Source organism: Erpetoichthys calabaricus, chromosome 4 (assembly GCF_900747795.2).
Source record: "Erpetoichthys calabaricus chromosome 4, fErpCal1.3, whole genome shotgun sequence".
In the NCBI taxonomy this organism is placed as follows: Eukaryota; Metazoa; Chordata; class Cladistia; order Polypteriformes; family Polypteridae; genus Erpetoichthys; species Erpetoichthys calabaricus.
In genome coordinates, this window is record NC_041397.2 from 188,766,714 (window position 1) to 188,789,912 (window position 23,199).

General features: G+C 37.5%; 1 protein-coding gene across 1 annotated transcript in view; it reads left to right on the plus strand.

Moving 5' to 3' along the window:
• Positions 1-2,557: 2,557 nt before the first annotated feature.
• Positions 2,558-23,199, plus strand: part of gas6 (growth arrest-specific 6) — a 93,577-nt gene continuing 72,935 nt past the window's right edge. The window contains exons 1-4 of the mRNA XM_028800057.2: positions 2,558-2,700; positions 2,952-3,112; positions 18,618-18,642; positions 20,147-20,209. Coding sequence (XP_028655890.1) covers positions 2,643-2,700; positions 2,952-3,112; positions 18,618-18,642; positions 20,147-20,209 — 307 coding nt within the window. The 5' untranslated portion in view covers positions 2,558-2,642. The remainder of the gene's footprint in view (positions 2,701-2,951; positions 3,113-18,617; positions 18,643-20,146; positions 20,210-23,199) is intronic.

Below are 23,199 nucleotides of genomic sequence, written 5' to 3' on the forward strand. Positions count from 1 at the left end.
GGGAGACTACTAGACTATTCAAGATTTCTGTTTTGTCCACATGTTAGGGACCTTTTCAAAACCCAAAGAACCAGGTTCATATGCAAAGAACCCTTCACAGAATTAAATGAATCATCATTAAGCGATGCTTCCACGAGGATTCACACACTGTGATTAAGTGCCATTAAAGAACCGCTACATTTAACATTGTCAATATAAATACATGTTTTATCCCTTTTGCTCCTAGATATCTTAACTAGTTTTGCCTAATTTGCTTCTAGTTATCAAGTGTATTCAGTGTGTTTTTGCATCTGTGTATTCCAAATTGCTGTGTACCATGTACTACCTTTACTGCTGAATATTTACACTAACTACTTTATATCCCTGAATTTGCAGAATGGTTTTGTCCCTTTTGGATATTCAGAACAATGAAATTTTAGCTGCTTGTTTCCCTTTTGTTCTTTGGTGTAAAATTTGGTCCTTATGATCCTGAATAATTATAATTAATAATAATAATTTAGATGAATCCACCTTTATAAATGGACAAGTGTCTGTGTATCTTTGTGTCTGTCTGTTTGCAATATGTCTGTTATATCCCATTTGGTAGGAGATTCATAACAACAGTGATAATGTTTGTGATATGTGATGTTTATGATCTGTTGGAATGACAAATGCACTTTATTACTACATGTATTACTAAATACACAGTGGTGTAGCTAGAGTTCATGCCACTCGGGGTGGGGCGGTGCTTCAATTTACCGCCCTCCAACATATCTGAATATGTTAATCTATTTAAATAAAAAATTAAAATGAAAAATTAAGATACATTTTGCATAGATTTATTCATATATAGAGAAACAGCAATAATTTTTCACATATAATTATTTATAAGCATCAGCTAGACAAGAATATAGTATAGACGCACTGTTCTAATTATTAGTTTAATATAATTATGCTGCGAAAACCAGAACCAGTGTAGTGTACAAGTGATAGGTTTGGATGTTTTCTGCGCAGAGCAAGAACGCATTCGGATTGATAACGAAACAAAATTATAAATTGTAAATTAGTTGTTTATCTTCCTAGAAATTATTATCGTTGTAATGTTTATGTTTATTTTTGTTATTGCCTCATAAATTTCAACAGCTCTGTCTGATGTCGTCACAGAAGGACAGTCTGAAAATAATTTTTGAAGCATTTGTGGATAAAAGTCAGAGAATTTTACTTTTTTCATTCATGAATGATATTTTTCCTAAACCCTGCTGCTTACACACGAATTGTACTGAGCCTTATGGCCAATAATGTGGCCTCAAAAAATGTGCCGCCCCCTCTGCCCACCCCTAGCTACGCCACTGAAAATACACTCCAATAGATAGTGTACTGCAGACGTTAACTTTAAATACTATGTTGATAATTTGCATTTCAACCATTCTTAGATAGTAGCACAGCTAGTTCAATATCATTTAATTATCTGGTTATATCTGGAAATATTGAGATATCCTAGCTATTATCTAAATAAACAAGCTTGATGGACTGAATGTTCTCTTCTTGTTTGTCAAGTTTCTTATGTTCTTATGATGATTTTGTCTTTTTTGCTCCTGGCTTTTTTCATTGTGCTTCTTGGTATTCAATGCATTCAGTGTGACTTTTTTGCCCCTGCATATTCTGGCTTGTTTTGTATCTTGTACCCATGGGCATGGGTGTTGTAGTGAGCTGGGCCATCTTAATAGCATTATAGGCCCCCGGGCAAAGCAGTGCACTGGGGCCCCTACCTAAACAACCACTCAGCAAGTTACAACATATATAGGTTAGCATGAGGCCCCTTCGCTTGTGGGGCCCCCAGGCAACTGCCCAGCGTGCCCATGCATTAAGACGGGCCTGGTAATGAGGGGAAAAAGAGTAATGATTACCCGGGGACTCGAAGCCTGGAATGAAAAGTATGTTTTCGAGAGAAAAGGACCCCCAGACACTGCTTATGTACAGGGTCCGGAGTTCTGCGCCAAACTCCTGCCTATCTGCCTACCTCTGCCCTTCCAGTTTTATTACTTTAATGTTCAGGCTAAAGCTATCTATATCCTGTATACCCCCAACTATTCAGACTCACTCTTTCCCTTTTGGAACGGGATGTACCTATTTTACTCCAGGCTATTTGCTAAATGTAGCGTCGCTTTTGCCCCCGGATATCCAGACAATCTTCGTACTTTGTGAAACAGGATACCTTGGCTGGAAGTGTCCCTTTCAACCCTGAATATTCAGGCTATCTCGATCACTTCTATCCTGAATATACAGGCTGGCTTTGCTTATTTCTACCTGGATATTCAGGCTAGCCTTGTCCCTTTAACTCCTCACTGGCTTTGTCCCTCACGCCCACACACATCCAAACCCGCTTGCCCTCGGCTCCTCTCATTTGCTGTCTGGCAGTTCGATGTGACACACAGAGGCTCCCCTGGCGGGCAGTGAATGTTCTCACTGTTCCTCTTTGAGACTCTCTCTCCAAGGATTAGGCTCATAAAGTGAAACTGCGTTCCTCCCTCTCCCTCTCCCACTCCTGCTCTCTCTTACACGCTCTGTGCGTCGCTGTCTCTCTCTCTCTCTCTCTCTCTCTCTCTCTCTCTCTCTCTGATACACACAAACGCGCGCACAAGGCGCGTGCACATATAACAAACATGCCGATTTCTGTGCGGCTGTTCTCCGCTCTTCTGCTCGTCATGGGCGCCTCTCCATGTAAGTAAACGTTTCAGTCTGACATTTTTATTGTGCTGTTCGCTGCGCCTCCAAACAGCACCAGTATCGTCCTGTTTTCTTTTATTTGCCTTAACGACTGTAAGGTACAAAATAAATTAAATCAAACGGCCCATTTTGAAGACGTGCCTAACTGATGCTGCTTGGCGCACACGGGTAAACTTTGCAGCTGTATAGTACATTTCTAGTTCATTCGCATAATGTTGCATTTCTTTTACCCTGTCATCTTGTAGTTTTATTGTCACCAGAAGAGGCTACCCAGTTCCTGTCAAGGCGGAGACGGGCTTATCAAGTTTTTGAAGAAACGAAACAGGGCCATTTGGAAAGAGAATGCGTGGAGGAGCAGTGCAGTCGCGAGGAAGCCAGAGAGGTGTTTGAAAATGACCCCGAGACAGTAAGGATACCTTGCTTCAAATTGGGTGGCGGCTTGTCAGTCTGCATGAATTTGGACAGTTCTCATAAGTTAGGGTTAACCTGTTTGCCTGACAGTTAAGAGCTGGTGCTGTAGGTGTCCTAAACGGATGAATTCAAAAGTATAGCAGAACAATGCAATTCTGCTTAGAAACTTGTAAATACTATCAATTGGCAAGGGATTACAACTACAAACTGGCCCCTTGGAGAGAAGCTATTCATGAAGTCTTAGGATTTACCTAACATATGGACCCTAGATAAAAAGCAAACAGTTGAAGAGGGTAGAAATGAGAATCACAAAAGGTGTGGACACATTTTAGTTAAAATAATATTCTCTTGACAGGTTGAAAATCATTTTCTAAGATTGTGGCAAGACGTACCTTGTTTTTTCGTGATGAATCATTAATGGTGTGATAGCTTTTGTGAGGCTGCTAGGCGTCAATGTCAAATCATGGCCAGCCAAGTAATCTTTTAAAGCATTTTACTACATTTGGATAGCAGCCAATTGTAAACATTAGTGGGCTTAAGAAGAATACTATATGTGCACTTTGACATAACTCTGCTTGTGATGCAGCGCAGCATCTGTTCATTTTTTTGCAACCCACTTTTGCTAATAAAATGTCTTGGGTAGCTGAAGCCTCACCTGGCAGCAGCAGACAAAAGGTAAGATGCATTCTGGGAGTGGGCAACAGTCATCATAGGACACAACACATAGCCTGTTTGTTTAGTGTCACCAGCTTTCCTCACAGTTTGTCTTTGGTCTGTGGGAGGAAATCCAAGTCCATGTAGACCACTCAATTAATAATGGACAAAACGTATAAGCTCCACACAAACATCTCCCCAGCTGGAAATAACACAAGCTTCCCATCTCTATTAGTCATCATTGCTGTCTGCTGCACATTAGTTCTGCATGTTGTGCAGCAGTCAGCAGTAATAAATTAAACAAAGTGAAAGACTTGCATAAGTGTGCCGATAATAATTGTCAAGTGCAGACCATGCTTTGAGTAGCACATCTGTAAAGCACTTATTGCTAATAATTAGGAGCATCAGTTTGCTTTGCAACCGTTTACCCCAGTTGAATATCATTTGTTGGTTATATTGGTAACTTGTCTATTTGTAGCCTCTGTTTTTAGTAAAATGCTATTTTTTTTCTTCATGTACTGCTGGGCAGTTGATTAGAGTTCACATAAATGAAAATGAATGCCATTAATTTCTTCAAATGTTAAACAACTGTCATTTTGATTAATCTATAAAAGTGTTAGATAATAACTCACCAGGAACTCGAATAACCTTATTAAGAATCATCTAAGCTAAATGAGTTTGGCCATCATTCTTTGCTGGATTTTGAACTGTTGGGTACAAATATCACTGTCCAGAACTGACAGAACTGCTGTGTGATGATAGCAGAGTCCATTGAAGCATACTGACAAATCAGTCATTATTTTTAATATTTAGATTTTGTACTGTAACCTAGCACCTCACAAAATAAATAACATCACATTACAAGATTAGCATATTTCATCAAATAAGGGAAGAAAAACAGCAATATGTTTACTTATGGAAATACATGTACTAATAACGAAGATATTTTGGAAATGTCTAACATTTAAGTTACCTTAAAGGGTACCATTTTATTTAGAATTGTTTGATTGTAACATTTCTCTTTGCTGGTATCTTCTCTAGAGATAGCATACATACAGTTAAGGAATAGAGTGTAGATTTTTTTAAGAACTGTAACAATGCTAGAATCTGCACTATAATGCAATTGTTCAGTTTAATTTATTGTCATTATACATTACAGTACAGTGGAAAGTATTTGTTGCGTCCTGCTGGTGAAGATGAATGCAATGACAATACAGTGCATGATACATTAACACTGCACAATAGACTTATGTCACAAAATGTTTAATATTTTAATGGTCAATAGCAATATATATCAATAAAAATATAATAGTGTCACATAAAAATGTAATCATCAGGTCATAATCGTACACATATCTTCAAAACAATGACTTTCAGGCATGTGGGCAAAGTTAAGATGAAAAGGGTTAACAAAGGTGCAGCTTTGTTGCTCCTAAAAAATAAGGAAATAGTATGATTGTCATATACATATGAAACAAGCTCAAGCGTCCTTTCATTCTAAATTGTTCAAACGGCATAAAGATGAAAATTCAAATTATTACTTGATCTTTTGCCATAACTGCCTTTTTGTTTTTCAGATTTGTACATTTAAATAAATCCTATACCACTGTGCCGTAGAGACTGCATTCATTCAGTATGCACAAGATAGAACGTTGTTCCTTTAAAGTGTTCATTTTTTGATCGTATAGCATAGTGGCCATTTTCTTTTAGGGTTATTTTTTCTATTATAATGAGATTTAAAATATTAGTTCTCCACACATCGGTTCATGTAATATCCAGGATTTAAAACACTGTAGTTGAAATTTTCTTAGAAGTGCAAACCTGTATCACCTCCATATCTAAATGTCAGCGTGCATATTTTTTTAAGAAATATCCCTGGAACCAAAACATCAACTCAAATGACTTTTCTTACATTCTGTAGAGGGGTAGATCTAATTTTAAAAAAAGAATAAGCTTTTTAAATGGTAAAATTTTTAATGATGGTCAAGACAGTGTAATCTACTGAACACCACTGAGCAGTGTTCTCTTTGTGAACCAATCAAAGAAGACAGCTGTTCAAAACAGAACATTAATCCTTTTGTTTAACTGCAAGTAGATTGCCACATTGGACAATTGGTGGCTTATTATTTGCCAAAAATATATGTATTATTTGTGGCACTTAAGGAATTTTCTGGCAACATTAGGTCCATTTTTATGGCTAAAGTACTCGTAGTGGATAAAACATTTTATAACAGTGAGACTCAAAAGGTGGATGGAATTGAGGTAGAAATGTAGTAAGCACTGGACAGTATAGGACTGTATTTTTGAATATGCTTTTTCATTGTTGCATGAAAGGAAGGGACAGTGCATTGGTACTGGTAGACTGGAGTCAAAGGCTTAATTTAAAAAAGTGAGTTACAAGAATGTCATAGAGCTTAGTCATGGCAGAAGATTTTTTTTGGTTTGCTATTTCATCATCTTTTCTTTGAAAAAATTACAAAGAAACTTTGACTGTTAGTAAGTTGGAAACAAAAAGAAAAAAAAACCCTGTTATGTGCCCTTATTTGTGATTTGCCACAATAATTAGTCATTGCAACAGCAACAACAACATTTATTTATATACCACGTTTTCATACAAATGATGTAGCTCAAAGTGCTTTACAGGATGAAGAAAGAAAAAATAGAGAAATAAAATTAGGCAATACTAATTAACATAAAATAAAAGTAAGATCCGATGGCCAGGGAGGACAGAAAAAATAAAACCTCAAAATAGCTGGATGATAAAAAAAAACAAAATCTGCAGGGGTTCCAAGGCCATGAGACCGCCCAGCCCCCTCTAGGCATTCAACCTGACATAAATGATCTCAATCAGTCCTCATGGTTTTCAGGCTTCACATGGAAGAATTTGATGATGATGGTCATGTGGACGTCTGGCCTTCAATCCATCGATGTAGATCGCTACCACAGAAAACCGGAAAAAGAACAGCAGAGAAAGTAGGTGGTTAGTACGGATTTTGGATCCCTGAAAAAAAAAGATAATTAAATGCATATACAGAATATCAGGGTTAAAATGAAACTATGAGAAAGCCATGTTAAAATAATGGGTTTTTAGCATTTTTTTAAAGTGCTTCACCGTATTAGCCTAGCAAATTTCTATTCTTAAGCTATTCCAGATTTTAGGTGCATAACAGCAGAAGGCTGCCTCACCACTTCTTTTAAGTTTAGCTGTTGAAATTATAAGCAGACACTCATTTGAAGATCTAAGGTTATGATTTGGGGTGGGGGTTCCCAAACAGATTCATAATCAGTGACAACAACTGATAACACTAATCAAATTTAATTAACTGTTTTCTCTCTCTGTCTCTCTCTCTTATTCTACATTTAGAAAAGTACCGCAGTATGATTTTTACATTTATAAGACATGCAGAAATATTTCTATTTTTGCTATAGATTTAAATGCTTAACTCTCTTTCATTACATTTTAACCTTTTCTCTGTGCAGCTTGGACCCTTCTTAATGTGTGTCTTAATAATGACAATTCAAAACTAGTAGAGCAGACACCCAGGCAAACAACACTGAATCATGAAAGGCTGCAACTACTTTAGTGTCAAGCCCCTCTAATTAGTAAACAATTAGAATACCTGGAAAAGTATAATGAAAATCAAGATGAAAATTTAAAAAGAAAGAAATATACATTTTCCCATATAACTCCTTAGTACATTTTAATATTTTACCAAACCTGATTTTCTAATTTCTATACTGTTCCCAAAACACAGAACTTAGGAAATAACAGTTGTCTTAATTAGCCCAGGAGTCCAACTAAAAACAGAAGCTGGTTGGAAGAAAAACCTGCAGCCACAGTGGGTCCCCAGGATGGGGTTTGGGAATCTCTGATTTGGGGTACAAGGTGAAAGGCATTCTGAAATATAGGATGGAGTAAGCTTATTTAAGGCTTTGTAAACCAATAAGCAGTATTTTAAAGTTAATTCTAAATGGCACATTAAACCAATGTAGTGACATCAAAACTGGAGAGATGTGCTCAGATTTTCTTTTCCTAGTTAAGATTCTGGCAGCTGCATTCTGCACTAGTTGCAATCAATTGATGTCTTTTTGGGTAGTCCTGAGAGGAGTGCGTTACAATGATCTAGCCGACTGAAAACAAATCCGTGAACTAATTTCTCAGCATCTTGAAAAGTTATAAGGGATCTAACTTTTGCTATATTTCTTAAGTGAAAAAGTGCTGTCCTAGTAATCTGATTGTGATTTAAAATTTAGGTCACAGTCAATAATTACCCGTAAATTCTTTACGTCTGTCTTGACGTTTAAGCCTAATGGATCAAGTTTATTTCTAATATCCTCTTTTACATCCATTTTTGTCAATCACTAAGATTTCTGTTTTTTTCTTATTTAGTTTGAGAAAATTACTACTCATCCACTCAGAAACACAAGTAAGACATTGTGTCAGTGAACCAAGAGAGTCAGGGTCCTCAGGTGCTTTTGATAAATACAGTTGTGTGTCAAATACAGTTGTGTGTTTTAGCTCATGTTATGCCTTGAGATAATATGACCTAATGGAAGCATGTAGATAGAAAAGTGCAGTGGACCCTGGATAGATCCTTGTGCAGCTACACATAGAATATCATGTGTCTTTGAAGTATAATTACCACAACTAACAAAGAATTTTCTACCTGCCAAGTAAGACTCAAATCAATTTAAGACACTGTCAGAGAGGCACACCCACTGACTAAGGAGATTTCTAAGAATATTGTAATCAATGGTATCAAATGCGGCAGTCAGATCTAAGAGGATGAGAACAGATAAATCGCCTCTGTCTGCATTTACCTGCAAGTCATTTACTATTTTAACGAGTACAGTTTCTGTACTGTGATTTGTTCTGAAACCTGACTGAAACTTGTCAAGAACAGAATGTTTATTCAAATGATCATTTAGCTGCATAATGAATGCCTTTTCTGGGATTTTACTTAAAGTCAGGTTAGAAATAGGTCTAAAATTTTCAAAAGCAGAGGAGTCAAGATTATTTTTCTTGATCAGTGGTTTAACAACAACAGCCTTAAGACAGTCTGGGAAGACCCCCGTATCTAATGATGAATTTACTATGTCAAGAACACTATCAATTAGCATGCTGGATACTTCTTTGAAAAAACTTCTTGGCATTGGGTCAAGGACGCAGATGGATGGTCTCAGTTGGGAAATTATTTTATATAAATTATAGATCTGTCCTGGTGAAAGAATTGAATTTGTTTAAAATGGAGTACCAGGGTTTAAGAGGATCAGTATTGGGGGGATGTACTACAGTAATCGCTATATCGCGCTTCGACTTTTGCGGCTTCATTGTATCACGGATTTTATATGTAAGCATATCTAAATATATATTGTGGATTTTTCGCTGGTTTGCAGATTTCCGTGGACAATGGGTCTTTTTATTTCTGGTACATGCTTCCTCAGTTGGTTTGCCCAGTTGATTTCATACAAGGGACCCAATCAGAGCACGCGGTTAAGTTCCTGGGTGCTGATTGGCTCAGCGATGGGCAGCAGCATTTGATTCTGCTTTGCGTTAGCCAGCATCTCGTCTCGCTCATTCAGCATCAACGTGTTTCGTTTTGTAAAGAGTTAACTTTTGTGTTTATCTTTGTGCGTAGTCAAGCCCTTTGTTATGTCTCCAAAACAATCTGCTCCTGCTACTGCTTCCGGGGCTGTGCCCAAGTGCCAACAGAAGATGCTAATGATTGCCAAAAAGGTAAAATTTTGGATATGTTGAAGGAAGGGAACAGATACGCCACTGTAGGACTCCATTACGGCATCATTACTTATTGAACTGTTGGCCGTAAGTTTACGTCCCTACTACTTGCCCAGAGAGTTTGGACATGTCATTGTCATCGTGTACTCCTCGGGCAGACGAGGAGTCAGCGAGTGACATCATCCATTCTGCTGTTGCTAAGTTACAAACGCAGCACCCTGAGGCGCTTGTGCTAATCGCTGGAGACTTTAACCATGTGATGCAGGACAAAACATTACCTGCATTCTCCCAGTATGTGGACTGTAACACCCGGGGAAATAAGACTATTGATTTACTGTATGCAAACGTTAAAGACGCATACAGCGCCACCCCGCTGCCTGCGCTTGGGAAAGCAGATCATAACCTGGTTCTGCTTCAGCCTCACTATAAACCAAAAGTGAGAGTCCTACCTGTAACCACACAATCATTCAGGAAGTGGACCCCGGAGGCTGAGAATACTCTGAGAGAATGTTTTGGAACTACAGACTGGGATAAACCTGCAGGGATCTCATAGTGAGAACATTGAGGAAGTTGTTGACTGCACTACTGACTACATCAACTTCTGTATGGACATTGTAGTTCCAGTAAGAACAGTACGCTGCTATGCTAACAACAAGCCATGGATTACAAGTGACATCAAGGGCCTTTTGAACCAGAAGAAAAGGGCTTTTAAAGACGGTGATCAGCATGAGCTCAAGCGCGTGCAGAAGGAACTCCGAGTCCAGCTCAGGGCGGCGAAGGAGCAGTACAGGAGAAAGCTGGAGCAGAAGTTGCAGAATAACAGCATGAAGGAAGTGTGGGATGGGATGAAGATCATCACTGGCTGCAGCTCGAAGCGGGGTACCACCATCGAGAGAGACGTGAAGAGAGCAAACCAAATGAACAACTTCTTTAACAGGTTTGACCACCCTAACCCACTCTCACTCTCACCTCGGAGTATTGCACCCTCCACACATCCTTCTGCTAATACCAGCATAGGAAAGACATCCCCACCCATAATTACAACAGCGCAAGTGAGCAGAGAGCTGAGGAGACTTCGTGCCAGCAAAGCAGCGGGTCCAGATGGAGTATCGCCACGACTGCTGAAGGTCTGTGCATCGGAGCTGGGGGGGGTCCTCTACAGCGCATCTTCAACCTGAGCCTGGAACAGGGGAGAGTCCCGAGGCTTTGGAAAACATCTTGTATCACCCCAGTCCCAAAGGTAATCACGTCCTAGTGAGCTGAATGACTTTCGGCCTGTTGCTCTGACATCACATGTGATGAAGACCATTGAGAGGCTGCTGCTTCACCACCTTAGGCCACAGGTTCAACACGCCCTTGACCCTCTGCAGTTTGCATATCAGGAGAAGGTGGGAGCAGAGGATGCCATCATCTATATGCTACACCGATCCCTCTCTCACTTGGACAGAGGCAGTGGTGCTGTAAGAATTATGTTTCTAGACTTCTCTAGCATCTTCAACACAATCCAACCTCTGCTCCTTAGGGACAAGCTGACAGAGATGGGATTAGATTCATACCTAGTGGCATGGATCGTGGACTATCTTAAAGACAGACCTCAGTATGTGCGTCTTGGGAACTGCACGTCTGACATTGTGGTCAGCAACACAGGAGCGCCACAGGGGACTGTACTTTCTCCGGTCCTTTTCAGCCTATATACATCGGACTTCCAATACAACTCGGAGTCCTGCCATGTGCAAAAGTTCGCTGATGACACTGCTATCGTGGGCTGCATCAGGAATGGGCTGGAGGAGGAGTATAGGGACCTAATCAATGACTTTGTTAAATGGTGCGACTCAAACCACCTACACCTGAACACCAGCAAAACCAAAGAGCTGGTGGTGGATTTTAGGAGGCCCAGACCCCTCATAGACCCAGTGATCATCAAAGGTGACTGTGTGCAGATGGTGCAGACCTATAAATAACTGGGAGTCCAGCTGGATGATAAATTAGACTGGACTGCCAATACTGATGCGCTGTGCAAGAAAGGACAGAGCCGGTTATACTACCTTAGAAGGTTGGCGTCCTTCAACATCTGCAATAAGATGCTGCAGATGTTCTATCAGACAGTTGTGGCGAGTGCCCTCTTCTACGCAGTGGTGTGCTGGGGAGGCAGCATTAAGAGGAAAGACGCCTCACCTCTAGACAAACTGGTGAGGAAGGCAAGCTCTATTGTTGGCATGGAGCTGGACAGTTTAACATCTGTGGCAGAGCGAAGGGCGCTCAGCAGTCTCCTATCAATTATGGAGAATCCACTGCATCCACTTAATAGTATCATCTCCAGACAGAAGAGTAGCTTCAGCGACAGACTGCTGTCACTGTCCTGCTCCACTGACAGATTGAGGAGATCGTTCCTCCCCCAAACTATGCGACTCTTTAATTCCATCCGGGGCGGTAAATGTTAACATTTAACATTATACATAGTTATTGTCTGTTTTTCACCTGCATTATTATCATTCTTTAATTTAATATTATTTATTGTATCAGTATGCTGCTGCTGAAGAATGTGAATTTCCCATTGGGATTAATTAAGTATCTATCTATCTATCTATCTATCTATCTATCTATCTATCTATCTATCTATCTATCTATCTATCTATCTATCTATCTATCTATCTATCTATCTATCTATCTATCTATCTATCTATCTATCTATCTATCTAAATAACTCCTCAATGATATAGGATACATAGGTTTGTGCATAGTAAACAAACAGTGTGTTTACATACATAATTTTAACGAATCTTACCTAATATCTAAGAGAATATAAAGGGTTTATGTTGTATAACTGTGCGGGAAATGTTTATAAGAGTGTGGGAGAGTTTATAAGGGCTTAAAATATATAAAAATAACCATATAAACATATGGTTTTTACTTCACGGATTTTCATCTTTCGCGGGGGGTTCTGTAACGCAACCCCCACGATCGAGGAGGGATCACTGTATATTATTTCTAATATCATCAATTTTATGATTAAAAATACAGTAAAAACCTTACAAGTTTCACTGGAAGCTTTTTGGAGGCATTCCATTGAATGACCTGGGATTAGCAGACAATTAATTGTGGAGATACAGTATAGCTATTAAAAGAATACTCCATCCAAAATCATTTATTTTGTGATGTTAGCAGTGATGGCCAAGAAAATTCCCAATGCAATGGCCTTAAACAAGAACCAATGCTGAACAACAGAAAACAATTTCATAATGTCCATGAAAAAAAACTCTTGTTACTTGTATCCCCATGTCAGGTATTCAGTTGCATGCTCATAATGTTCCAAACACATGTATTTTTGCCACAGCATTGTTGCATAAGCTTCTTCAGGAAGATCCTATTGTGAACATATTCAAACAGGATTGATCATTTGGGTGGCATTTTTCCTTTAATCTCTTTTTTAGTGTTGTTCAGTGAATTTTGACAAAACGTTATTCGCAGTAAATTTGCTGCATTCATGTTGGCCCTCCTTCATCTAATTATTTACTGATAATTCAGCTGGTTTAGGAGATTTTTTTTTTTAATACCAGCTCCCCATAATACTTTGTGAGGCCAGTGCGACGTCCTCCGGAGCTGTAACAGCCGACATTGATGGGACCACAGGGTATTTAATATTGATCATTTGCATTTCAGAATCTGTGGAATGAGTTATCTGTGCTTGTACCTGAATGTGCAGGTCAATCTTCAAGTTCTACGTCAACATAAGAGATGGAGGTGCATGCCCCATGCATGTATAATAATTAGCCACATGCAGCTAAAAAACAAACTTTGAAGGAGCCTGACACCCACAAACACAGGAAACTCTATGAAAAGAATAATAATAATGAAAGATTTATTACTATTTACAACACATTTCTATCTTTTTAAAGAAGAAAAAGTGCAAAGCATCAACACAGACAGTTTGGAGAGCCTTCAGTGCAACTTCAAAAAATAGAACGAGTTAGTGGCTTTAATCATGACACACCACTTTTAATTTTCTTCCGTTTAAAGACCTACATGTTTTTTCTGACTTTTGAATAAGATTTTGGCTTTTCTGCTTTGTTTTGACAAAATCTATGTTTGCACATCTCTGAAAGCGTACTTTCTTCTTTGATATCATGGAGGCACAGTGGTGCAGTTGTTGGCACTGCTGCTGCACAGCTCAGATCACCTTTTTGGCCACAATAATTGCTCCAGTATAGTTGGCAGATGTTTTCCTAGCCCTCAGGGACACTTTAAAGGCGACTGCATCATTATAATCCAGTCAAATCTAGTTCAGTTAGTTTTTCCCCATTGACTTTAATGCAGTTCCCCAAGTTTGGCGAATATCGCAAACATTTCTGTGATTTCTGGGAACTCATGGCGAAGTGAACTCAATAGTGTTCGCTTGTCACTTCTCTTTTGTAGCTTTTAGTTACACTTATCTTGCCAAGCTGTTTTTTTATAAATTAGGCACTACTTGTTTTATGTATTGAAAAACTGAATGGACTTAATTTTCATGTTGTGGTGGTCAGTGTTTTATGTACAGCCACTTTTGTTCGTTGCGATTGTTTATGAGGACTGTACCGATACTTGGCATCCAAGAAACATCACACAATTTATGAGAGCGACTTGTTTTAGGAAGTAGTGTTTGGCTTTGTCTAGACCAGGTTGTTTCTGAGCGAACTATGGCTAATGTTATCCGAAGGAACACCATTATGCCATTCCTTGCCTTAGCCAGTACTGCAACTAATAGGAAGAATGGCATTAATTAATCCAAAATCACCTTACCTGCTATTTAAAATGGAAAATTCCAACGTTGTTCATTAAATAGATGCCTGTCTGAATCATTGATGGAAATAGAAACTATTCAACTGAAAAAAATGAAAAGGCTCTTACTTGAAATGAATGTGCAAATAATGTCCAACATTTACAGGAACAATAAGCTGAATGGAGTAATCTCTTAACAATTCAGTTAATTTCAGAAGTGTAGACTATAATGAAAAGTTTTAATATATTTCAAGTTATGACAGCAATGACCAGAATTTTTTATTTATGGGTATCTAAATGGTGTCTCTACTTAAAATGTTTCTGATGAGGATAATGTTTTATAAAAGATTGCCATTTTGGCAAGATGGTCCTTAGAGTAGAGACTAGGGATGCACCGATACCGAAACGGGTATCTGGTATCGGCCTCGATACCACATTTTCTAAAGTACTTGTACTCGTTAAAAGTCCCCCGATACCAGGGACCGATACCACAGTCTGAGAAATGTCTATGTTTGAGCGGCGTGTAAGGGATTAATCACAGGCGCCGAGTGCCCGCCCCCAGGCCCCGGCTGCAGCTCAGAGCGGGGAGAAGGCAAGGTGAGGTGAGACATGTCAGCCGTGTGGAACTATTTCAAAGTGAATGAAGACGACAAAACAAAGGCGGACTGCAAATTGTGCTCAGCGAAATTGTCCAGAGGAGGCTCAAAAGGTAGCGCATTTAACACAAGTAATTTAATCAAGCACCTAAAATCCCAACACGACAACGAGTACAAAGAGTTTACCCACGCTTCTAAACCAACACAACCCACGCTGCAGCAAACTCTTGCAAGACGAGAGAAAATGTGCAGAGACAATCCACGTGCTGTGAAAATAACACAGGCAATTATCGAGTACATTGCATTGAGTGACCAGCCACTCTCGGAGGTAGAAAATGTGGGATTCCTGCGTCTCCTCCATGTTCTGGAGCCCAGATATGATATCCCAAGCCGCCGCTACATGACTGACATGGAGCTGCCTAAACTAAACGACTCCGTGAAAAAACATATCCACAGCCTACTGCAAGCCTCCTCTGCGTTTAGTTTCACCACGGATATTTGGACAAGCAGTGTTAGCCCCGTGTCGCTAATTAGCCTAACCTCCCAGTGGATAGACGAGAGTTTCTTGTTTTTTTTGTTAAATTATATGACTAAAGCTGTTACCTGTAAATTTAAATCATGTTTTTATTAAGTACTCGGTATCGGCAAGTACTCGGTATCGGCAAGTACTCGGTATCGGCGAGTACTGAAATGCAAGTACTCGTACTCGTACTCGTTTTCCAAAAAAGTGGTATCGGTGCATCCCTAGTAGAGACGCAACAGGAGACTAACCTGGACAGGTCCGTATTGCAAAAGAAGTAAGTGCTCTGGTAAGTGAAGAGCACCTACATCCGCCACTGTGCATAGTGGCTAGGGAATCCATTCCTGGGATTCCGGACATTTCCCATTGCTGGGAATGAAACTGCTGGAATTCCCGGCTGAACAGGAACGGCCAAGCTTGCATATATAGCGTGTAAAAATCGATCAAGAAATAACAGAGTTATAGTTGAAAATAATTAAGGTGGCGTCATTGCTGCAGCTTGCACTTCATCAGACAACAGCTTTGAACAACAACTTGAAATTTCAATGCGTCAGTCTGTTGCATCCGCATTATCTGTGCCAAGAAACTTGCCATCACAGAATGATGACAAGAAACTGGATGCATCAGTAAAAGCTGAAATGGCGGTGTTTCAGAGCAACGGCAAGCGCGGGCGTTGTTTATAACAAGTGTATCAGTATCTGATGACTGTGCCACCTACTTCAGTGGAGGCAGAGCGTGCTTTCTCAGTGGCTGGCGTACTCTGCACGAAGGTGCGCTCTCGCCTGGATGACCACACACTTGACACGTTGTGCTTTCTACGCTGTTATTACCGCAACTAACTAGATACATGTACTTACAGTATTTGACAGTATCAAATGCTTGTAGTTAAGGTTAGGCTTTTATTGGTGTCAACATATTGCAGTAGTTTAATTAAAAACAAGTGTCACTCGTTCTAAAACCGTTCACATGTGAGATTCCCGTGCACTGTGTCATTCCCGGGAGCCCGGGATTCCCAGGAATGGATAAACCCGTCCGGGAATGGATTCCCTAGTAGTGGCCTATGGGCTTAAAATACATTTTAGAAGTAGTTTTTGCAAGGGCTCTGATCTTAGGGAGGGGTGTTAGTTAGGGCACCCAGATATCCCATATTTTCTGAGACAGTCATGTACTTCATTTCCTGTCTTAAAAAAGTTAGCCTACTTTAGCAGTGTACATACCATGTGAAGAAGGGAAAAACAGAGTGGTCAGACAGAGGATGACCAAAATTTAAGTGTAAAATTTGGTTCACAGACAGAGAACAATTATGAAGCATCTGTATCTGAGAAAGAATATTTTAAGTTGTGCTTTTGTAAAAGAATGTGCTGGTATTTGTGATTTTTAGTTCATCTTGAGGCCAGTGGTTTGTGTATGTGATTGTTACCGATAGTGCACACAAAATGTATCATATCATTCGTGAAGCTGTCCATGACTGTGGGCAACTCTTGTGTGGTTGTTACGAGTGCAAGCAGTTATAGAAAATATAGGTGTATGTTCTAATACTGGCATAAGCTCCCTGATTTCATTCTTGGAATGTTGCAATGGCTCCATGTCTTTGATCACACTGTTTCCAAAATTAAAAAGCAATAGAATATGAGCATTTAATCGATTGATTATCCCTGCTGTCTTGCTGATGTTTCTGATGCTTACAGTACCAGTGAATAATTACTGGAAAAATCATCCAAATGCTTAGTAGAACAAAATGAATTACTACTACTCAATATCTTGTATATATTTCTTGTAATTAATTACTTTACAGAGTACCCACTAAGAGAAGAGGAAGCAGTTACTTTTTGTTTCATTTTAGCTTGGCTGCTTAAAGTTATAGTAACTGATGTCACTCCTGCACTAAATGCTGTAACTGCATCGTCTTTCCGTTTTATTTTTTTATTGGAGAAGTAAAATGTGAATTATAAGTACTATTTGCTTTATTACTAAGAACAAAATATGTCGACTAATTAGAAAATTGGGTGAAACAAAACTTGCCATTGTCCAAGATTAGAACTGGGAATCCTTACTTATAAAGAGTGGTAAAAATTTATTTATAGTCCCATTCAGGAGTTCAGCTAAATATGCCTTGGTTACTCAGATCAGATTGTCACTTTTTTTATCTTTGAACGAAACCTTATTTGAAATGCAGATTTACTTTTTTTGGCCGCTTAATAAATCTAATTTTTATTTGTAGCTATGCAGCCCAATTAACAGTATAATTTAAAAGAAAATTGCTGAATAAATATACCAATATTTTATAAGAGCTTGTTGAAACAAATGTTGAGCTAGAAAAACGTCCAATACTTCATGTCTGTTTTCAGTTTTTTTAAACTTTTCTATCACCAATAAATCAGTTTTGGGCTGGTGTGGAAGTGTTAAGCCACCTGCAGTGGCTTCAGATTCTGTAAACCTGTGTTTTTAGCACTTCACGTGATGCACAGTATACAAGTCCTTCATAAACATACTTCTTTAAAGAGCATACCATCCTAAAGTATTTTATAAATACAAAAACAGGAGTTGGGGAAGTAATTACATTTTTTGGAGTCAAAAATCTTATATGTAATTATAGTTTTGTCAGGTAGTATGAAAAAACATAAATTACAGGAGTGAACATTCCACGTATGGCTTTTTTTCATTAGGATATTTAGAAACTGTGTAGTGTATGAATACCACATATATAATATCTTTTGAGGCTGTGTGAAGAATTCTGTTCCTTCCTATGGACAGGAACACTGTCCAGTCCTGGTTTCTGCTGTTGCAGTGTCTTTCCCCCATGACCCTAAATTGGACTTGATTTTGTCTTAAGAATGTTAAGTCTCTAAAGTGCAATAAAGTTTATTAAAATCATGCCAAGAATAAAAATGCTACAATTTCTGATGTGGCTAGACTGTTTCACAGAACATGTTTAACACATTTAATTACATATATTTTATTGGAACTTTATTTTATTGTACCTTTCAATAGTTCTATGGTTAATACTATATTATTAAGCTGAAAAATGTGCCAACCAATACTGCTTATTGTTCATTTACTGTAGGGATTCCATTAAATATTGAATCTATTTCCTCAGTAAGTGTCGAACAATTGTGAATTGACAATGTACAGTGATTTCTATTTGCCCTTTCTCTTCTTAACTGTAATGCAAATACAGAACTTGTCAGTGAAGAGTGGTTTTAAAGCTAAGATATTTTTTCTGTTTTTTTTTTTCCAGGATTATTTTTATCCAAGGTACACAGGTAAGTTAATGGAAAAATTACAGTCAGTGTGTTGCCTGACGTTTATTTTTTCCTTTTAAACATCCTGTAAGTAACTAAACACAAATGTACGTTTGAAATCTGACTTTGTAATGCCTCCCTGGGTTTTCACCTAGTGAAATGTCAGAAATGTCAGGAGTTGCTGGATTTATACCATGTAAGTAGTTATCAATAGGCTATTTAGCATTATTTGGTTGTAGTATACCATGATGAAAAGACAATATAGTTACACTATTGCAATACTCATGGTTGGTTCACTACTTGTGTGTTTTGCCTCTTGCTGTTAGCTGTTCTCATCAATAAATTAAATGTTAAATTAATATGCTCAAAACTGTTAAGGGTAATTGATCTTGATCAATATATAATGTGTAACAGTTAATATTTTTTACTATATAGGTATGCATAAAAATCCACCAGATAAAACTACTGTGTATACCTTATTCATGCAAGATACTTACATTTAAGTAAAATGCATTCAAACCACACTAGTAAGCTTCAAATGCAAAACCACAATAAAATATAACAAACCGTATTTTTATTACATATTTATATGCCTTAGTTTTTTTTTCCAAGGTACTCTAGTTTTCAAGCTGGACCCTCAGGTTTGCTAGAGAGGATTATTGTTTGTAAGAGTGTAAAGGAAGCTTGAATTTACTGTTTTTATGTAAAATCACGTATCTTTGTTTTTTGCTTAACTTAAACAAATATAAGGAATGCTTTTTTAAAGGATCTCATATCTTTGTGCATTTTATAGGTTGCTGTACAATTAATTTTAACAGTGGACAATGGAGAAGAAATATTGGAAATGCATGTATATAAATGTTTTAAGCAATTTTGCTCAAATTTATACCCTTTATTTTTAGCAACATTCAGTAGTGAACGCCACCCAAGGCATAAGTATACAAACATAGTACAGAATTTTACAAACATTTTGGACATTTTTAAGTGCAGGCAGGTTAAGTGATTTTCTTACTGTCATCTAGTGGGTTCTACATAGAAGCTTAATTAGCAACCTGACAGTTTAGTCTCTAGATCCTTAGCCACTACACCATACTGCCTACCAAGGTAGGGAGCTCATGGATTACTTATGACATATAAACAAATATAATATATATTATAATAATATAATAAAGACATTTGGCAAGGTTTAAGTGTAAGAAAATCACATGATTATGTTAACAAATGACAGCTATGCAACATTCCTTTAAATGTAATATTGTACCTATGTAAGTGTTCATTATTGATTTCTGTCAGAGACTGTTCATATCTTTATGATGAGTCATGTATTAGACAAATAAAACATTTAATTAGTAATAGATAACTCTTAAACATCTTTGATCTACATGGTTTTTGTATTTTTTTAATAATAAATATGTACATTTATATAATCTAATGAGTATGTTTTAAGATTATTAAAGGTTTTCAGTCTGTGTATGATATGATTTAACAATATCAATTTATAATTTCAGTTTTCTTTTTTGTGCAGAATGCATTCGAAAGTTTGGTTCACCTCAGGATAAGAATCCAGCACTTACAACATGTATACACAGTGAGTTAAAATATGGTGATAGAAAATATTTACGGTTTAATGTTATTTAATGTACAAATTATTGTTTGTGTTCTCATTAATTTATTAGATAATATTCATCCATTATTATTTTCCATATTTATTTTATTTTTTTATGTGAAACTATTTGGTGTGGCTTAGGGGCCCAATGGTTAACATTGGTTCCTCAAAGAAATACAGGTTAGGTTAGTTACAAACTCTAAACTAATTCCATGAGTGTATGTACATGCATATGAGTTGGCCTTAAAGTGGTCTTGTGCCCAGTTCAAGGCCAATCCCTGCCTTGTACCCAGTCCTGCCAGGATAGGCTTCTGCCCCTCATGACTCTGAATAGAATTTAGTGGGTTTCAGAATGCTGTGTTGTATTATGGTTATCTTGCATGGTACAAATGATTATTTTCACTCAGATTGGTACCAGTTAAATTAAATAAACAATAACATAATTAAAAGTGATTTCGGAATTTGTTAAGGATTAAACTTAAATATTTTTGCTAGAGATTTTTAAAAAATCATTATTTATAAGCCATCTACCTGATGCATCTGCTGATAATACCTTATTACTTTTCAGTCTTGTCTCACCATTATCAAAATTAATTGTACCTCATTTTAATTTAAAACATTGTTTGCTGCCACTTCCCTTACCCATTGAATATTGGACTTAGGGTAGAGTGGAGTTGAGTGGTCGGAGGCTAAATGTTAAGCATTCAACTCTAGTCAGAGAAGAAACTGAGTGCTGGAAAATTGTTACTTGACCTAGAATTCTATTGTTTGGCTTTCACGTTTTGTCCAATTTGGTCATGATTCTGTCCGCTCCCATATTCTTTGTGGCTCCCAATTGAAGGCGCCCTTGCTTTCCCAGTTTCTCATCAGGGTTTTCTGTTTGATTCCCTAAAGCCTAAATTCTCCAAGATTTCTTTGAGTCTGTCTTGTCATTTGTCAATAAGGAGAACTTCCTGGTGGATAAATAAGGAACTAAAAAGATGTTACAAAAAAAAAAAACAGCTTTATAACATGCAAAAGACTAATAACTCCACTGGTAACCATAGGGCATATGAGAGCAACAGTTAAAAAAAAGTATTAGGAAAGGTAAAAAGCAATTGGAGAGAAATATTTCAGTAAAGACAAAAGTTACCCAAAGAAATACCACAATATTATATATGGTAAAATGGTGGTCAAGGAGTAGGTGAGGAGTATTTAAGAACAGTAAAGGCGAGACAGAATGCACATTTTTTGATTTTCATTTACTGCAGGTGAAATCATTATGTTTTCTATTTCTATGCTGTTAGCACAGTAGTATATCATATTTTTGGTTGCAGAGTATGCCACTTATCCAAAGCTTTATCACAGAAGTCTTTGTTCTGTATGTTGAAGTGTTCTAGGTGGAAAAGAGGGAAATAATCAGTTTTATTCTAATATAGAAACGTCAACACGTGGAAGTGTGTGTGTCTGTTTGTCCAGCCTAAAAGTGCGAGGCTATAGCATGAAGCTCAAAGAAATTGACTCTGTTGCCAAAATGAAACAGCCGAGAAAAGAGAAACTCACTTAGCTGCTAATACACAAGTGAGGTGAGCACATCAGCAAAACGAAACCTCAGAGGAGAGAGAAGTTCACTTAGCCGCTGATAGACAATGGTGGCAAGCACACCAGCAAAACTAAACCGCAGAGAAAAGAGAACCTCGTTTAGCTGCTAATGCACAACCGATGTGATTGATTGATTGAAGTGCCAGAATCCATGGTTTCTAGGAGCCTGGGCTTTTTACAGCATGGGCTTATACAGGTAGTATATTATAAAAGGTTTCATCTAGCAGTTCAAGTGTAAGAGGGGCATATATGTATAATATGTTAAAAGGTTTATTTTAATGTTGAAATTATAGTGGTAACTTATAAACGTTTATTTATAACATATTGGAAATTGAATATCACTGCTAATTCTGAGAACACTATAGTATTTACACCACCTATTACAAGGCTTAAAAACACTGTCGGATTTACATACATTTAACAACATAAAATTACTACACCTACTATTGTACCATACCTGATTGCTTTAAGAAGTCTTACTTCATTGTTATTTATTTTATTTGTCTATAACATGTTGTTCTCAAAATGTATTGTTTAAGACTACAGAAGATCACTACTGTTTTCATTTTTAAACTTGTGTTTAAAACCAGATGTCTATTGAATTTATTTACTGTACATAAACTCTCATTACAAAAAAATGAGGCAAATTACCATTTATTTTTTGTAATGTGAAACTTGATTCTTGTTTCAGAAACTTTAAACCCTTTACTTACAAACCTGTCCAGACAGGCAGGCTGAAATTTGTAGGTGCCACTGAGATTTGTTTTTTGTAGTTCTTCTAATACTTGTAAAAGTTACCATCAAAATGTTCATAACATCTTTGCCTGAACGATTTTTTAGCTAACGCTGTGAGAATGACTTTAGAGGATATTCATCTTCATCTCATGTTAAAAACTACATGAGAAAACTACTACTAATGCACATATTTCCCAGGAACCTAAGCTGTTTATTTTCAGTATTTGTTTCTGTAGATTACAAGAAAGGGCATGTTTGTGCAATTTGAGTCTTGGGATTCTGGCACCCTGTATACTTATCTATTTCTATTCAGGAATTCTTGCAGTGGTTGTTTCCTATCATTTGTTTTTACATTCCATTTACAGTGTAGTGTCCAGGGGGATATGTTTAGTAGTTATCTCATGTTTTTTTTTCCCTGACATTTTGCAAGTAAATTGCCCTAAAGGAAACAACTTGTGTTCATCTGCAAATTCCAGGAATATCCAGTTCATTTAGTGGAAATGACGGCGAAGTATGATGCTGTGTTTAATTATATTTCAAAAGAAAACTACTAAATAAAAATGTATTTTTGAATAATATTCCAGTAATTGCTAAACAGATCATTTTTTTTGTCTGCTTCCAGTGTGTACTTTCAGGTTTATTATCATTTTTTTGGC